Source organism: Tribolium madens, unplaced genomic scaffold, assembly GCF_015345945.1.
Source record: "Tribolium madens isolate multiple individuals breed KSU strain unplaced genomic scaffold, Tmad_KSU_1.1 Scaffold_3;HRSCAF=73;Tcas5.2_LG2, whole genome shotgun sequence".
NCBI lineage: Eukaryota > Metazoa > Arthropoda > Insecta > Coleoptera > Tenebrionidae > Tribolium > Tribolium madens.
Genome location: NW_025401006.1, coordinates 6,783,560 through 6,800,677, shown reverse-complemented (window position 1 = coordinate 6,800,677; position 17,118 = coordinate 6,783,560). Strand labels below are relative to the sequence as shown.

General features: G+C 33.7%; 4 protein-coding genes across 4 annotated transcripts; 1 reads left to right on the top strand and 3 right to left on the bottom strand.

Annotated features, from left to right (window-relative positions):
* Positions 1-6,591: 6,591 nt before the first annotated feature.
* LOC123007950 (protein Malvolio-like) lies at positions 6,592-8,663 on the bottom strand. Its single transcript, XM_044403489.1, has 7 exons — positions 8,515-8,663; positions 8,273-8,462; positions 8,069-8,228; positions 7,563-8,016; positions 7,455-7,514; positions 6,927-7,309; positions 6,592-6,879 (listed from the first exon to the last, which is right to left on the bottom strand). Exons 1-7 carry the CDS (start codon positions 8,620-8,622, stop codon positions 6,615-6,617), a joined length of 1,620 nt encoding a protein of 539 aa, XP_044259424.1. The 5' UTR covers positions 8,623-8,663; the 3' UTR covers positions 6,592-6,614.
* Positions 8,664-10,359: 1,696 nt separating this feature from the next.
* LOC123007957 (keratin, type I cytoskeletal 9-like) lies at positions 10,360-13,138 on the bottom strand. Its single transcript, XM_044403496.1, has 5 exons — positions 12,814-13,138; positions 12,470-12,697; positions 12,143-12,197; positions 10,608-10,780; positions 10,360-10,521 (listed from the first exon to the last, which is right to left on the bottom strand). The coding sequence occupies exons 1-5, from the start codon at positions 12,980-12,982 to the stop codon at positions 10,421-10,423; spliced, it is 726 nt and encodes a 241-aa protein (XP_044259431.1). The 5' UTR covers positions 12,983-13,138; the 3' UTR covers positions 10,360-10,420.
* Positions 13,139-13,377: 239 nt separating this feature from the next.
* On the top strand, positions 13,378-15,347 carry LOC123007956. The gene is made up of 4 exons (XM_044403495.1): positions 13,378-13,502; positions 13,548-13,919; positions 13,968-14,098; positions 15,166-15,347. The coding sequence occupies exons 1-4, from the start codon at positions 13,398-13,400 to the stop codon at positions 15,332-15,334; spliced, it is 777 nt and encodes a 258-aa protein (XP_044259430.1). The 5' UTR covers positions 13,378-13,397; the 3' UTR covers positions 15,335-15,347.
* On the bottom strand, positions 15,343-16,393 carry LOC123007953 (cation channel sperm-associated protein 1-like). The gene has a single exon (XM_044403493.1). The coding sequence runs from the start codon at positions 16,391-16,393 to the stop codon at positions 15,593-15,595; it is 801 nt and encodes a 266-aa protein (XP_044259428.1). The 3' UTR covers positions 15,343-15,592.
* Between the last annotated feature and the right edge of the window lie 725 nt (positions 16,394-17,118).

Here is a 17,118-nt window from a genome sequence, read left to right as displayed (position 1 = left end):
TGGCATTTCTCTTATCAAAAATAAAACAAAATTTAATTTATCCACAATCACTCTACAAAGGGACTTTATTACACACTTTAGATGCGTATAAAGTACCACTTTATCCACTAGTAACTTTATTCCACTGTTAGTAACCAGCGCACCGCGTAACAGCGTAACAGCTTACGTTTAACAGAATGTACATTTGGCGTGACGTTTAAATGTCAGTTTATTTTTTACTTAAGTTTAGAATAATTTGGGCCTGTGATTGTGGATAAAACGTTATATTGCAGTCGTGTGTTAGTCGAACTGACGTTCTCGCGGTTAAACATTCTTGCGTGGATAAAACGCTATCTTAACACACTCTTACAATAAATAACTATTGTTTTTTTTTTAATACAATTTTTTTTCAAAGATATCATACTAGTCTCTACAACCTGATTTCAGTAGGAATAAAATTTTCGTTAGAGAAGATCCTTTTTTATTTTTTCTACATTCAGAAAATGAGCATTTTACACTAGATTTTGATTTAAAAGTTTTATTAATTTATTAAGTTATTATTTTTTTTTATTACTAAACACGACACGAGTCGCCCTTGTCTGCATATTACCTACCGTTCGTAGGTATTCTTATCATATTTTGATTACTCTTTTAATTATTAGGTAAAAAATGTAAAATTTCTTTCAGTTTTTCAATTTGTGATACATAAACCAACATAAAGCTGCTAATTTGTGAAAACTATGTAAATAATTTAGCAACTAATCAGGTCACAACGTTAAATATTATAATTCAATATTTTTGACAAAGTTGGCAATAATTGAATGTTAAATTTTATTGATTTAGTATTTGCGATATATTTGCATTAGGTAAATAGAAAATCGTCATGAGTTCGTGCATATGATTTAATTTATAAATCATTTTGTAATTTATAAAGTAAGTTAAAAAATGTCGTAATCAATAATAATTGAACCAAATTTTGTAAACTATAGAAGTCGATTTACAGATCATCTATGTAATTGCAATCAAATTTAGGCTCTGTAAATCGGGCCTATTTTTTTTCAATAGGTCTATCAAAATTGTGATAAAATTAGTACCTAATTGTGTACCTAATATTGAATCAACTAAAATAATTTACTTGGTTAAAGAATATGTTTATTTTATTTGGCTAGGATATGTATGCGATTAAACGTAACACAGAAAAATTGTATTATATTATTGGTAAAAAATTAAATTTTAATCAATAATCAAATAATATTGTATACACTTCATTAGCATTTAGTTTGATAAATATTGGAAATTTAATCCTATTATTCCCTACTCTAATCCTAATAATAGCATCAATCTTGTATTGTTTGTTGCATATCACATTTATTTCTAATGACGTTTATTACCTACCAATCCATCTGAGTTGGCCGTGACGACTTGATAGAATCCAATTCCACCCTATATATCATGTGTGTAGTATAGTCTGTGCGACAAGAATAATTAAGTGGGTGAGTTTTTACAATTTAGAACTATTTTTGCCTATTCTTATAAATTAATGTCAATAAAAGGCTATTCGTATATTACTATCTACAGCTTGGACTTTCAAGATCCAGAATAACTTTTCTATTTAATTATAGTATTTTTGAAGTGTGAAAAAAAAATTCCGAAAACAAGTGTTTTTAGAATTAAAGTGTTTATCACTAGCTGTCAAACAAATGTAATAAACATTTAATATCGTCGAAAGTTGTAGAATTTCAATTTAGTCCGTGGAATATATGCAGTAGGTACAACATAACGTATGTACAAATCGTTTGGGTGATACGTGAGCACTGCGAAGTTTTTAGTAGAGTAGGTAATAAATTATTGTTATTTGGATGACAGATTCCGAATGAAAATCATCTATATGTTTCGAGAAGAAAATATCAGAGTAAAATGTATAGAATGCGAATTTCATTTGCTTTGATAAATCAATATGTCGATATCCTGTTTTATACTTTCTTTCAATTCACGTATATGGCTTTATTAGCTGAATGTCAGTTCAATGTTTTCATAGCCTTTGAAACAATGTAATCAATGGCGAGTGTTAATGTCAGCCGTCGTCTCTGTAGAGAAGATAATACACGACTGATATTTATCTTGTTTCACACCTCCGTTAGGAAAATTTCCCCAAACAAAAATGGCGCTAATAATTTTTTAGTCAATATTGCTGCTCTCTCAAGCGGCTGCGTATGTTTTCGTTCTGTGGAAAGCAAATAGACTGAAAAGGTTTCATTTGGGTTTATTAGGTTTCATAACTCATTCATTTGCCTCCCATGGAACAAACACAGAATACACAATGTTGACAATAACTCACGATTATGGGTTTCTTGTGGGCGACTTAATTAAATTTTACCATTTCTGAGAAATAAATTATTTATTTTCGTCTAGTAAATACTACAACAAACTGTAAAAAAAAATCACTTGCATTTCATCCCGACTGAAACCAATGAATGGAAGAATAATTAAATTAGCTAATAACACAAACCATTTTTGTTTTGCTCATATATGAAACAATTTTTTAGATCCGTTACAATTTTCTCTTTACAATCCAAATTCGCCTCTTAAAAAAAAACTCTTTCATTACCCGATGTTGCTCTGTGTAATGTCAATTTCATTCATAACGCAGATAACACTCATTTTGATAAAATTATTAGTTTGTCTGCCACAAAACTGTGTATATGCAGTTGCCTACATTAATGTGGTCGCAATACCAGATGTTGTGTTATCTCTCTTTCATTACTATTCCAACATTAATCTAAGCGAATTTTGATTTATAGACACATTTTGCTAAAAAATTCCGGAAACGTCCGTGAAAAATTATCCAACTGAATCGAAATTGAAATGTTAGAAAGCGACACGAGGGACTCTAAATTTGCAAATGAGTTGCACTTCATCAAATCTGGCCGTAAAATAATTTAATTTCAGCCTGTGTCGGTATTTTGGCCTGTAATGCTAATTGCCCCTATTATCACCCTAATTGGGGTCCAATAACAACATTTGTTATGTCTGATTAATAACAGGTATGAGAAGCAAGTAATTTTTAGAGCAAGTTAGGAGGAAAACGAGTGTTGTTCATGTGTTTTCCGCCTGACAAACTGTTACTTCCTTGCTAGACTTCTAATAATTATTGTTTTGTGATATTTCTTTTGTATCACTTATGTTTCTGGTAGTAGAAGTGTTGGTAAAATCCGTAAGGGTATTAATTTGAGTTACTTACTACTCGAACAATGTATTGAATAAGTTTTCCCACTTTGATAAAAGTAATGTTACGAGAAAGTTTGTCGACTGTCAGTGGTAATAAAGTCACGAAAACGCGTGTCCAATTATCTATTGCTTCTGATAATAATACAATCCTTTAAAACCTCTAATTCACTATCTCTCACGAGTCTAGAGCTCCAAAAGACGCTTTAAAGTTATCCTGGTTATAATCATGAGAGCGTTGGTAATAATTGACAAACGAGAGCTTTTATCTTCAGCAATAAACAATGATACTAAAGCTGACGCAGTGAGGCTCCGGAATCCTCCTATGCAGTAATATACATTAATTAGTGGACACATTGAACAATACATGTCTTTGGATTTAACATGAATTATGTTTATACATTCATAGCACATGCTTGCTGCTCAGTCTGTTAACAGTTTCTATATCTATTTGTTCTAGAAGCTTGAAGCTTCCAGTAGAAGCTTGAAGCTTCCGGAGAAATACTGCAGTGATTTTTTCATTCATTCATTCATTTAGCGACCAATAATCTGCAATAATCCCCAAATGGCAAGGGGAGAAAATTGCAATGATTCATCCACCCTAGGGTGTGGCCTTGATCTCACTTTATTCAAGGACAGGCGTTAGTCATTCCACCCCTCAACTTTTTGCCAATCGATAAATTGAAAATTCAATTAACTTTTGCAATAGTGTTTCAAGAAAACTTACGTATTCGAGATCTAATCAACACTACTCTGGAAATAAACAGATACTTGTCACCCGAGGGATTTTTTTATAACTCATAGTGAACTGTCGGAACTCGGTTTTTGTCTCTTGTGTATTCCCATGTAGTCTAATACATGTTGTCCCTTATTTATAGCCCATAATGTTATATTACATCCGTAGGCAATAGACGTATGAATTTGTTTTATACGCATGCTGGCTCAATTTTCAGTATTTTCACGTCATTTTTTTTTCGCCGTATCACATGGAAATTGGATTAAATTTCCGTAAAAACAAGGGATTTGTTGTAGATGGTGTTTAGTTATGTAAAAATAAAAGAAAGCAACAAAAATACAAGTGCTGAGTAACGCTTCAAAGTAGTTGTTTGGTTTTATAACTCTGAAGTAACAGTTTAAACGGTTATTAGAATTTAAAATCAAGGATTTACTGCTATTTAGAGCGTATTATTAAAATGAGTTTTTATTTGAAAACAATAAGTTTTTAAGACGCTTATTTAGCAGCAAACACGAGTAAAATAGTGGCGACAGATTAAGGATTATTTTAAGCGCATTGCGCAGTAATTTTCATAAACCCTTTTGCTATTTCATGCAAACCACTGCATTATACTTAACTGCACAATTTCCTCCTTAATCTTTATAAAATCAGAGTAAAACTGTTGTCAAAAAGCTAAATATTTGACTCGAATTAATTGGTTCTAGCAAAGCTGTTATCTCTCGAATAACCGGAGTTTCAACAATAATTACAACCTCTAAAGGTTAGAATACACTTTGGGATCAGTAAATCGTAATAAGTGAGTACTCAATAAAGACCAAGAGTCGTCATAAAACCACTAGCTTGTAAACCACTAATAGTATTTTTCTCCGGCTGCAAAAGATTTGCCTTTTTAATTGGCGCCACATTTTTTGCATAACAAGTGGCTAGTTGCGAACAAGGCACAAAGAAAACTCAGATTTTGTACTTCTAAACTAATGATACTAATTCTAATCCCAGTTGCTGTCTGCCTGCTCAGCGCTATCATCAATCAGGCCAGAAAGCTTTCTGTAGTGTCCCTGGTTTCTCCTCCAAGAAATTAAATTCAATACATTTACAGTCAGCAGCTTTCATAAAACAAAGCGAGACAGTCGTTTATGCGAAATTTTTCATCCCTCGGAAATTATTACATTCGATTTGGCACCGTAAATTAAAAGCAATTAGATTTCGTGATAATTGTGAGAATCTGAGAATAAAGGGATTCAACGAGATCGACTTAAGAGATGATTCGAGAGGAAACCGAGATGCACAAAAAAATCTCGTTTTGAGTGTTTGTATTGTATATTTTTATCCAATTTTTTCTTCAAGTGTTTGCGCTTATTTCAACTGAAAATGATCCAAATTCAAATTTGGCTAAAGAGCAAATATTTGACTAGAGATCAACTCTTTCATTAGACAAAATTTCATATAATATTTAGTGTTGGAAAACTTTCTAACAGCTTCAAATAAATTGTTAACTTGGGTTTAAATTATTAATATATACATTTTAATGTTGAAATAATGTGTGTTTTTTTTCTACATCAAGCAGCTTAAATGCTGTACTAAACTAATTAAATTTAAAAATGAGATTGTAACAATAAAGTTGTTTATTTATTTTTGAAACAAAATAATAGTTTATTACAGTATGTCGTTAGTTCTGACTTAAAAAGCTTTGTCCGTTTAATGTTCCAAGTTATAAATTCATCGTTACTCAAGTTAAGGCTTGCTTCAATTAAAAAGGGATACGAGATGAAATACACTATAAGCCTTTAGTTAATTGCTTTAGAACAACAATAAAAATTTATGTCAACACGTCGAAAACAACAAGTTTTCCTGAAAAACTTTGTCTATAAGTTTGCACCAAATTTAAACTAATTGCTGTTACATGTAATTAAAATTAATTAGTCGTGATTTGCTTGCAAAACACACAGTTAACATCTCATTGAACAATAATTGTTATAATTGTCGATACATTGTTGAGAATCGTTTCAATGCGTGTAACATTTGGATTGTACGCATTGCAGGAATGACCGTCAGCTTTACGGCAGACCTCTGCGTATCTTCTTGAATTACGCGACCTATGGGACTGCAGAAACATCGAGACGAATTTTAACTTCTCTTGTCGTTTATCAAATACGTATACGAGCGGAAAATTGAGTTATAAAGTAACGTAATAAAATACATTTTCAGGTAAGGTCTATGAAGTTTTATTACAGTCAAGGTTTCAATAAATATTTATCCAAGTAACATAATTATAGGCCTTTTAAAAATTCCGGTTTTGTTTTAATAATTTATCAAGAAGTTGAATTTCATATCGAATGTGCCAATCCATCACAAACTTGTAAATATTTTAAAATTCGGGCAGTTTTTGAAGTGTCGGATGCAATAAATGTTAATAGAAAAACTTGCTAAATAAAGTATAATGATAAAACAAAATCAAAATCAGCTTTCACGTCAAAACATATCCCACAGGATGTTATCTAAAAAAGCGAGTGGAATTTTAAACAGACGCCGAGATAAGGCAAATGTTTATCCCTAGGTGGAGTTCTATTCATCGTCCCGTTGGTTGGGTAAACAATGACTTGTTTATCATAACGTGATGTGCATTTACTAATCTAAATAAAACTATTTTTACCAAAAAAAATTTTTATTACAAAGGTCACACTTTTCGTTTGGGAGTATTCATTTCGGCATACATCACATATTTTTGAACCCAATGCCTCTGTTCGATTTTTTTGCCACCAAAAGATATGTAACAATGCAGGGCAAGATACAGGACAAAAATAAAATAAAAAGCCGCAGTTATCCCGATTGCAATAAAATAATAACTGTTAATGTTGAGTTCTATGAGTGTGTCAGTAACGAAAAAAATATTTATTCCGATTATCACAACACCGAGAATTGTGAACATAATCCTCATTCCCCTGAAAGAATAAGTTAGTGGTTGGCTGATTTGTACAGAGTGACATACAGGCCGTTTACGAATTCGCCCATAATTTTCGGATTGCTGGTAAAAGCGACCATAGGGATAATGGCGAAAGGCAACTGGAGACTCATGACGGCATTAAGAAAGTCGTTCATTGTAGTGAGTTCGTTTAGAGAGCTGAAAAAAGCGACAAAGAAAGTGGGGATCATTGCGATACTCCTCGTGAACAAAACTCGTTTCCAGCGAGCCCATTGCAGGTCTAAAAACCCTTCCATAGCAAACTGTCCTGAGTATGTTCCTGTCATCGTCGAGCTCTGTCCTGCGGCCAAAATCCCAATAGCCCATATGTACATAGCAGCTGGGCCGTAAGCACATCCTAAATAAACTCCCCCTTTATAAATGTCTGCCTCCACGTAGTCGTCATCCCTCTGCAAAAATCCCCAAAGTGAAAGTTTAATCAAATTTATTCGTTTCGGATTATTAGTGAAAAGAGTCAACGAACCAAAACAATCAATTTTCCACATTATGCAGGAGGATTGAATTCTAATTGATTTTTTATCGGCCTGTACTCACCGGAAACACTTCAACGGCTCGGTCGTAAACAAGAGATTCATTTTTGGGACAACTGTTCAACTAAAAACACACAGTGAGAAATTAGATCGTTCCACGAGAATGAGTTACAATCTCATTGTTGGTTTTTTCGAACAATCCGTAAGCGAAAACGGTCACGACAAATATGTTTATAATGAAACTGCAAACAAGGGCGATGGCGTTTTCGAGCATGTAGTACATCCGCGCTTCTTTGATTTTTTCCGGACGGCTCCGGTCCACTTCGCGGGATTTTACTAAAGCGGAGTGGAGGTAAAGATTGTGAGGCATTAGAACAGCACCGATCACTCCGACGGCTTGAAGCAGGACATTAGCGTCGCAACCTTCACACCAAGGGAAGAATAACCCTTTCATTATAGCGTCCTGTGGGGGAACAGAGACTACGTACTCGTACCCAAATGTAAGACCCATTATTGTGATTAAAATTCCAAAAAACAATTCCAACTTTCTCAAACCGTAGCGATCCAAGAAGAGAAAGGTAAAAGTGTCGGCTATAGTTATAAGGCAACCAGCCCACAAAGGTATCCTAAAAATAATAAATAACAGAACCAATTCTTGAATTGATACAAAAAACATACAATTTATTTGAGAGTAAATAAATAGCAATTGAAGTTCCGATAACTTCTTGCATATCTGACCCAATTACTGCTATTTCGACCATAATCCACAGAACTAATCGTGGGAATTTTCGGTACTGCCTATAACACATTTCGGCCAAGTGTAACCCAGTCACGACTCCTTGAAAAACAATTTTTTGACTGGTTTTAAATTGTGTGACTTACCTAATTTAGAGGCAAGACTTTGTAATAAATATCCTAAAATAGTGGCAGCAAATAAAACCCAAAGTAATCTATACCGTCCAATAGCACCGGACTGAAGATCACTCTCGATATTTCCCGGATCTAAGTAAGCAATAGACATTAGAAATCCAGGCCCTGTAAATGCCCACAATTTGCGAAAAGAAAATCCATCCTAAAAGTTTTATTGAGGGTATAAATTTTCCCAACACTTGATTAAAATCAACCTTTTTCACTTGAGGTATTTTTATTTTGTTTTGAGTAAAGTACGTGTCCAATTCGAAGGTTTCGTAATAATAGCTCAATGGTTGTTTTTTATCGGTTTCTTCGGCCATTTTATGTGAAAATGGGACGCACTGGATTTTCTCAAACTAACTATTTTTAATAATACTTTTGTAGTTTTATAGAAAGCGTGATCATCTGATCGATATCGATATTTTTGACTTATCGGATTGATTTTATGCGGTTTTAGGCACGTTCGTGATAAGTTTGTCAAGTGTCTGAGATTATTTACAAAGTCAACGATTATCACATTATTTGTCAAAAAAACGATTGTATCCTTGCGACAGGTGAAATAACAGACACATTGTCGAAACTTATTAATTTGAGTTGGTGTTTTTTTCAGATTTAAGTCAATGAAAGAAGTAAAGTCCCACTATCCGGTCTCTGATGATACTAACCCACATGTTTATTTTCAGGGTTTTCTTAGTGCGTCTTTGGGGAAACATCGAGAAAACATATAAGATGTTTCAGTATTTCCACTTTTGTTTATTCACTTTGCCACTTAAAGCCGAACCGATTTTTCCTTCCCTCAAAGACAAATTAGTTCCACGTAATGAGAATTTCAGTTTGACAAAATGAAGCTTTCTATAATTCAAGCAAAACTTTATATTTGCTGATATTAAGTTCAAGTTTATTATTGTTCTTGCTTAAACCATCAAACTCCGACTGAAGGTAATTAGAGTTATACAACTACTCGTAAGAGAAAGATTTTAAGACGTCAGCAAATAAATAACTTGCTTAAAACACTACATGTTTCCTTCTTGGATCATTAATAACTATTCTAGAACCAAACTTAAATTACGCTGCAAGACAATCGTAACGGAAATGGAAGAGAACAACCTGTTGGTTGAAACTTTCCGGACAGAATTAACTGGAAAGACATTCATGAATTAGCACAATCAAACCGATCGATTCAAATAAAACCTCTGACAATCATAATTAACTTATTTTACAAAAATTATAATTTGAAACAGATTCGAAAACAGCAGAAATGCATTTTTACCCATTTACTACGTCACGCTTTGGACTTCTACTCAATTTTACTTCGTACTAATGGAGCTGCATTACAGACACATGGAAGAAAAAGATTTTTGTTATTTTTTTTATTTTGAAACTTGCAACAATATGGGACTGGTTCACTTCTGGTGCGAAGCAACCAGTTTTGACTATGAATAAGAAATAACTGCAAGAAATGTTTCCTATCTATAAATATACCCATCATGAAAATATTACACTTACTGGTATAAAAATCAAAATAAATTTGTTATTATATAAAAGCTTTGTTTTTCTGCAAATTGTATTATTTGTAAAATAATTTTATGAAAAGTTTTAATTTTATGTGTCATTGAGGTTGCATTATATTTCATTTGTATTTGTCTGGTTAAATTTATTATTAAATTTGCATGGAGTATTGATAACAGATAAAAGTAGAATTTACAAGCAACAATGTTGCTAAATAAATATAAACTATTTATTTATCAGTGTGATAACATTTAGTTAATATGTAGAATGAATAGATTTTTGGTTTTAAGTTAAATAAAAAATAGACAGATACTTCAGAATGTAGAGTGTTTTAGAGAATGGTATTGACCGATTTAATCCACTTTGTCTAGTTACGTAAAATAATGTTATTGTCTTTATCAGACTATTGAATTTCATTGGTTATTCTGCGCGTTGTAAATGATTGATAAGTGAATGTGATTCGCTTATTTGGGACGTACAGCTTGTCATTTAATTGATAAAAGCTTCTTATCTTGAAAAACCTAGCCAATAAAACATTAATTAAAACAGGCAACAATTTTGTTTATTTTTTAACAATAAAAACAGGTAACAAAGTGTATCAAACGAGAATCAATAATCATCGTCGTCCTCGGTTTCTGCTTCACTATATTCCGCTCCATCGTCGCCATCCTCTGTGTAATGACCTGAATCACCATCTCCTTCATCATATCCTATTAATTTAGTACATGCATTTACATTAGTAGTGCAGTAATGTTACATAATTGCCTGAATGGCTAATAAATCAGTGAATTTTTACCTCCGTAATATTCCGATTCGGAGTCTCCTCCCTCGACGTATCCTCCGGATTCTCCTTCTCCTTCGCTGTAATTTTCAGATTCTCCATCCGTGTAGCCTTCCGAGTCACCGGAATCGGCGTAATAGCCGGAATCGCCGTCATAATCTTCAACAGCGCTTACGCCCTTTTTACCCCTTTAAAATGCGTTTTTTACGATCTAAACTGCACTTAATTGTAATAGTTATTTACATTCGTGTGCGGTAACTTACATTTTACAGTGCGAAATGAATTTGAAGCACGACGCGTAGCGGAGTGCTTTAATAATTGAGCACTGTAAAATGGTTAACGCACAAGATTTGTATTAAGCTTTTTGGCCGACGTTTAAACAAAAATCCACAAAGTTCAGAATTAATACAAGTAAATACGTTTGACATTAAATATCACGGAAGCTATGCACTCTAATGTCAAACAATTAAAAAAGACGCAAAAACGTCTCAGACACAAAGTTTTGTTATCGTTGTCTTGTTGGTGAATTTATGCTTCAAAATGTCAAGCGATAATAGCCCCATGTGTACCCCACCAGAAATCAGAAGTGCTGCAGAAAATGTTACAACCGAGCTATTGCCCGAAAAATCGCGACCAAGGTATGAAGCCCAGTACAATGTGTTTATAATTATAAAGTGGTGTGAAGAAAAAAAGAGTTCTAAGATTGAAAGGTTGTGTGTATTAAAAAAGTTATCATCTTACAAACAGTTTTTTTTATAAATGTCTATGAAGATAATTTTGGCCGTGCGGTAAAACTGTCACTTTACACTCGTCCGTGCGTAAAATACCCAGGCGACTGTAAATGCAGTCTTTCAATAGGTGTCAATTGTACGTTAATTTAACATTTACATGTCAGGAGGCCAAAAAAATAATTACAGTCGCTTTAACTAGATAGTGCTTTATTTAGTCAAATTCCGCTTCATCGAGCAAAATTTTTAATTAAAAATTCTGAAATGTGACAAAATTGATCGCTTTGTGTTGCTAAACAAGTAACAAAAGTGACAAAGTGCAAATTTTTGACTGCGTTCTGATAAATATCTGCTATTAAAACTGCGTGATTGATAAAATAGTTGACACTTGAAGTAGCTCATTTTCTAAATCTCGGATTTACTTTTTTTGCTAAAGTGAAACATAAACGGAGAAGTGAACAATAAAATTCATTTATTTATTCAGCATCCGAGCTGAATCGAATGTTATCTCATGAGGGCAACTGCGAAAGACCACTGACTGAAATTCTTTCAAACCATCATTTCAAAGTATAATAAAATGTCCTAAACAGAACGTTTTCCCAATGGAAGGATACTACAATAAAAATAGATGCGCAGTTGAGACTGAAGAAAACTTTTCGTTTAAATGAACGGACTGATCGATAGATGAAACAAAAGGACAGTTTCCTTTTCTCCTTTCTTAATTTTAATGCACATTTAAATTTTGAATAGATCCCTTTGGAAAAGTCGAGTGAAATTATTCATTCTACATGTGCGTGATTCTGAGAATAAATTTTTACTTACTCATTGACATTTTCAACTACTTTGTACGCTTTTTTGGTTTCAGATCCACCATCACCTGAAACGCGACATAAAATATAAATCCAATCCGATTATAAATTAAATAACTTTATATAAATTGCATTCCATTAGTTAACCACACATTGCACTACAAACAATGTTGAATGTAGCACAAGTAAAGTACATGATGGGATATTAAATTTTGTAATTTAATTATCATTGTTTCATATCACTTCCACATTTAAATTTCATTAAACTGTAACATTTCAAACCATTTTTTTAATGAACAGTTCAGGTAAAAGTATTAAATTTAAAAGACTACTAACTTACCATCGGAGTGCTTCCCAGATTTTCCGGTATTTCCAGCACTAGCTTTGTCCGATTTCCCATACTCTGAGTGGATTTCATATCCGTATTTGTCTCCATCTTTCTTGTGGTAACTGTCGAAATGGTTATATCCATCGCTGCCTTTATCTTGCGTTTTCTTGCGGTACCCCTGAACGTCCCCATCGGCGTCTTCTTTGTCACCGTAAGTGTGCAAGAAAGCTTCTTTAACTCCTGCAAGAAAGTGTGATTAAAATCAGCTTTCCTGAAAGTTTAGCAATGCGTTATCGAAAGTGACACAAATTCAGATTGATGCGGCAATTTGCTGCTTGAGTGAAAAGCCTTCTTACCTGGTTGTAAGAGATCCTCGATGTGTTCAGGAACAATGGCTCTGGCTTCTCGCACTGTGGACTCCACTACGGCGGTGTCGTCTCCCAGTTCCTGCATTAAATCGTCTTGTGTTGGAAGAGTGAAAACAGCAGGAAGCAGCAGGAAAAAAAGCGCCACACTTTTACACATGTTTCGAACCTAAATAAAGCACGCCCTAAGCCGAATTTATTGACGGTCAACAAAAACCACCCTTTAGGGAAGATAATGCAGAAAAAATGAAATATGTATGTTTTAACACCAAGTGCTTTTTAATGCACCTATTTGTTATAACAGAAATATCGGTGTTTGCTTTAGCTATGTTCACAGACTTGTAAATTCGCTCTACTTATAACTGTGCATTTTTTTTCGTCTGAGGAGATTTGGAAGGGAGAGATTTTTTCACTGCGGTTTAGGTTATACAATTCTTCAATGATGTAAGTCGGCTGATGACGAGTCGATTGTCGATTGGATTCATTGACCTGAAAGAAGACAAACCAAAATTAATCAACAATTAATTTTATTACGCAAAACTGTAGTAACGAAAAATGGCAAAATAATCCGGTTAATGTCATTCAAAATTCCAGTCATGGCATCACTTTTTCGAAAATTTCCCATTCAAAATCTCGGTAACTTCATCAAAAGAAACATTAAAACTGCCTGCCACAAAAAAGTGAGTTTCTTTTCGTTCTTTTACAAGCTCAATCTCCAATTATAGCAAACCAAAAATTATTTAATCGTTAGACCAACTGTTGACGATTATGAACAAATCTTATGTCTCATGCGTCGTGCTTATTATCCTGAAGAACCCACATGTTGTTCCCTAGCATTCAAACCCACAGTTGTTTTCGACGATATAACCATTCAGTCTCTCAGTGAAGGTTACTCTTTGATTGCCAAATGTAAATACAATGGAGATATTTTGGGGGCGTGTATTAACGAAACCAGTCACTGTTGGGATCCCGATATTAAAGATAGTCTTGCTTGTAAAGTCAGCGATGTTAAAAGTCGACAATTGTTACATTTTTATGCCTACATGCAACGAGTCCCGGATTTGTGGAGGAAGTACGGAGTTCAAAAAATATTTGAGGTAATTGGGGACATTTATAAAAAGTGTTTGTTGGGGAAAGTGTTGCAGCTTTGTTACATGTTTGTGAGAAAAGACCAACGAGGCAAAGGCATTGCGTATGATTTGACACTAAAGTCAAGACTTCTTGCAGCCGATTGTGGATTTCCTCTAGTCAGAATAGATGCGACTAGTTATTATACGTAAGAAATAGTTTTGCACTTTAATAATAATTAAACTTGAGATGTTTTGTTATGATTGGATATTTATTGATAACGAGCATAGAAACAGGAGATTAATTTAAACTTTAACTACACACTACGGTAGTTAATACCTTAAATAATTATCTAAATTGATAAAACTCGGGCTAAACTTTTGAACATTGTTACAAGATACCAGCAACCATAATGATTAAATATGATCATCTTATTTTTATTTTAGCTAAAATTGTTGAAGTTTATATTTTGTCTAGGGAATGTTATAATAATTTAGGTGTAATTAAACTCCATTGAGTTTCTTGTTCAAATAACAAAAATAAAGTTATCTCTTTGAAAGTTAGAGCGGTGGAAAGCTGACATAAATAGATATTTGTGTTAGGATAGAGTAAAATCGAAACGAGGAGAAACAGTAATAATTTAACTTTAAACGAACTAAAGTGAGTTTTCAGATGTCTGAATTTTATCATAAATAAGTCTTATTAATTGCAAGAATTTTTTGATACCAATAAATGTAAAATTAATTTTTTTTATTAAAAATCTCATTTTGGTAATCTTTGTTGTTGCTGAAATCCTCTAAATTTAAATACCTTTTTAAGGAATTTCTTTTATGTGACCTGAATTTAAAAATTTAATGGATGCTACATTTTACTTAGCTTTTGGTGGAGCTCTGAAATCGTTTTCATATAACTTTTTTAATCCATTAGAGACGACACTAAAAGGCAATCTCCAGTTTATAAATTTTAGTAAATATAAAATTTACGTTTTGTTTTATTTCGTGGCTTTAATAATTCTGATGATTGCTTGAAAGTTAAATTAACTCTCAAATAAAACTAGCGTTTGTTGCAACCCGTTTCGCCATGAAAAAAAAACCCATTCACACTCGTGCTGAAAAATTCATTCTCTACTTGAGTGAAGCGCGTCGTGATTGACTTTTTAACCCATATTTCCTTCAACAAAACCGAAATTCGTGTCATTTTTTTGTTCTTCTGCTTGTTTGTTTTTTTCTAATAACATTGCGTAAATGTTTGCCCAAGTTAATTTATTTTTTGCAGAGCGAAATTGTGTGAGAAAATGAAATTGAAACTGGTCGAAGAAATCCCCTATTGCACGTATGTGGGTGCCGATCAAAGACCTATTTTTAGACCTCCTGATCCTCACAAGTCCGTCAAAATCTACGTCGATGATGAGCCACAAAAAAACGCTTTACTATTAAAAAAATAGACTTTTTTCAAATGCTATGTTTTTATTTAAACAAAGTAAAAACAGTGGAAAAGGACCAGTTTCACGGCACGAAATCGAATTATTCACAATTGTGGTGAAACTAGCCGGAGTAGGTATAACAAAATATGGCATGTCCGTAAAAAATTCAACTATGTTTGCATGTTGAGTCGAAACCGCAAGCTCGCTTTCACTGATTTAAGCCGAATTGGTGGAAGGTAGCGATGCATAAAATTGCAACAGCTTTGTGAAGAGCAAAAACTAGTGTTTCTGGGAGTATCCGAAGTGTTTGCCTGATTCTGAAGCCTTTTTCTTTGCGTAATCGTTGTAATGTTTGTGATGGGATTTGTGGCCCTTCTTCCCTTTGAAGCCTTTGTGTTCATCAATGACGTGGCCTTTGTCACTGAAGCCTTTCTTTCCGAATTCGTCTTTGTGGTGGTCCGAATGAGCAGATCCACCCTTCTTGTGGGCTCCATCCTTCTTCGAGTAGTGCTCATGATGGTCCCCGTACTTGTCGTGGTACCCACTCTTGTGATAATCATCGTAAAACTTGTGTTCTTTATGGTACTCATCCCGGTGGAACTTGTTATGGTAACCCTTTGTCTTGTGGCCCTTTTTGTGCCCTTTTTTCTCTCCGAATTTGGCCGCTTTGTGCGACTTTTTCCCTTCATGGAACTTCTTGTAATGTCCAGCTTCGTCATGGTGTTTGTCATGATGACCCCCTTTTTCGCCGTATTTTCCTGATTTGAATTTCTTTCCATGTTTTTCGTGTTCTTCCTCATCGTGGTGATGATCAGATTTGTATCCTTTATCGCCTTTGTGTCCATAATCGGAATATTTTTTAGCGTGGTATTCCTTGCCTCCACCTTCTTTTTTGCCACTTCCACCACCTCCCCAATTCGATGCGGATGCGACTAAATATTCCGAGACAGGAAAACCGAAATTGAAATCATCTCGATGGAAGCCGATTCCGGTGTTGTAAAACGGAGCGAAACTAATGTGGCCTGCCGCCGCTAGGCGAGTCAGCAGTGTTAAAATATTGACAACTTTCAACGGAAACATTGCACAACTAAAGATCTAACGGTTAAATGTTGCTTTTATATAGTCATGATGGCGTCACTGTGCTTCCAGTCGGAAGTAAAGGAGAGGATGGATGGATTCTCGGTTTTAAGATTAATTACTTCACCAAAAAACGACTTAATTTTCTGGTTAAAACGATTAAAACGCGGTTTTAATTTTCAACTTCTTGCGAATTTCGTAATTAAAACGGCGAGTAAAAAATTTGTTGTGATATATTTGGATATGGCAGTGTGTGTGTGGCTTAATTGATTAATAAGAGTAATTGGGGCCAAAACCGTACAATCCAATTTCGAGGGTCCATTTATAACAAAAATAACCTATTTAGCTTCTGCTGATGATAAGCAAGTCAGCCGTATATTAAAACAAACCACAAATAAATCCTTTGCTGGTGTGGACAGCAAAGGGTAATTAGAAATACGAGCTACGCAAATTTTAAAATAAATTGCTGAAAATTTTACTTATTCAAGTAATATTTTTCATTTTGAGTTGTTTGTAACGTATCTTTTGAAGAAAATCAAAAGGAAAGCATATGCAAATTTCTCTAAAAGACTGAATTAACTGTTCGATTTCAGCATTTTATAAAAAAGTTATTATAACAAGCATCTCAAAGTATCTCAAAGCAAAATTGCTGAACCAGCCAATCACTTTGAAAACACTAGAATATTGATTTTAGAACAAATTATAGGTAACTTATTTTAATCTCTTTT

Excerpts from the sequence above, each read along its gene's own strand:
- LOC123007950 (XM_044403489.1), bottom strand. The coding sequence starts at position 8,622 with ATGGCCGAAGAAACCGATAAAAAACAACCATTGAGCTATTATTACGAA. Across the intron at positions 8,229-8,272 it reads AAGTCTTGCCTCTAAATTAG|GAGTCGTGACTGGGTTACAC; the intron begins GTAAGTCACACA and ends TTGTTTTTCAAG. Across the intron at positions 7,310-7,454 it reads GAGCCGTTGAAGTGTTTCCG|AGGGATGACGACTACGTGGA; the intron begins GTGAGTACAGGC and ends GGATTTTTGCAG.
- LOC123007957 (XM_044403496.1), bottom strand. The coding sequence starts at position 12,982 with ATGTGTAAAAGTGTGGCGCTTTTTTTCCTGCTGCTTCCTGCTGTTTTC. Across the intron at positions 12,198-12,469 it reads ATCTGGGAAGCACTCCGATG|GTGATGGTGGATCTGAAACC; the intron begins GTAAGTTAGTAG and ends GTCGCGTTTCAG. Across the intron at positions 10,522-10,607 it reads CGAATCGGAATATTACGGAG|GATATGATGAAGGAGATGGT; the intron begins GTAAAAATTCAC and ends CTAAATTAATAG.
- LOC123007956 (XM_044403495.1), top strand. The coding sequence starts at position 13,398 with ATGTCATTCAAAATTCCAGTCATGGCATCACTTTTTCGAAAATTTCCC. Across the intron at positions 13,920-13,967 it reads GAGTTCAAAAAATATTTGAG|CTTTGTTACATGTTTGTGAG; the intron begins GTAATTGGGGAC and ends AAAGTGTTGCAG. Across the intron at positions 14,099-15,165 it reads GATGCGACTAGTTATTATAC|AGCGAAATTGTGTGAGAAAA; the intron begins GTAAGAAATAGT and ends TATTTTTTGCAG.
- LOC123007953 (XM_044403493.1), bottom strand. The coding sequence starts at position 16,393 with ATGTTTCCGTTGAAAGTTGTCAATATTTTAACACTGCTGACTCGCCTA.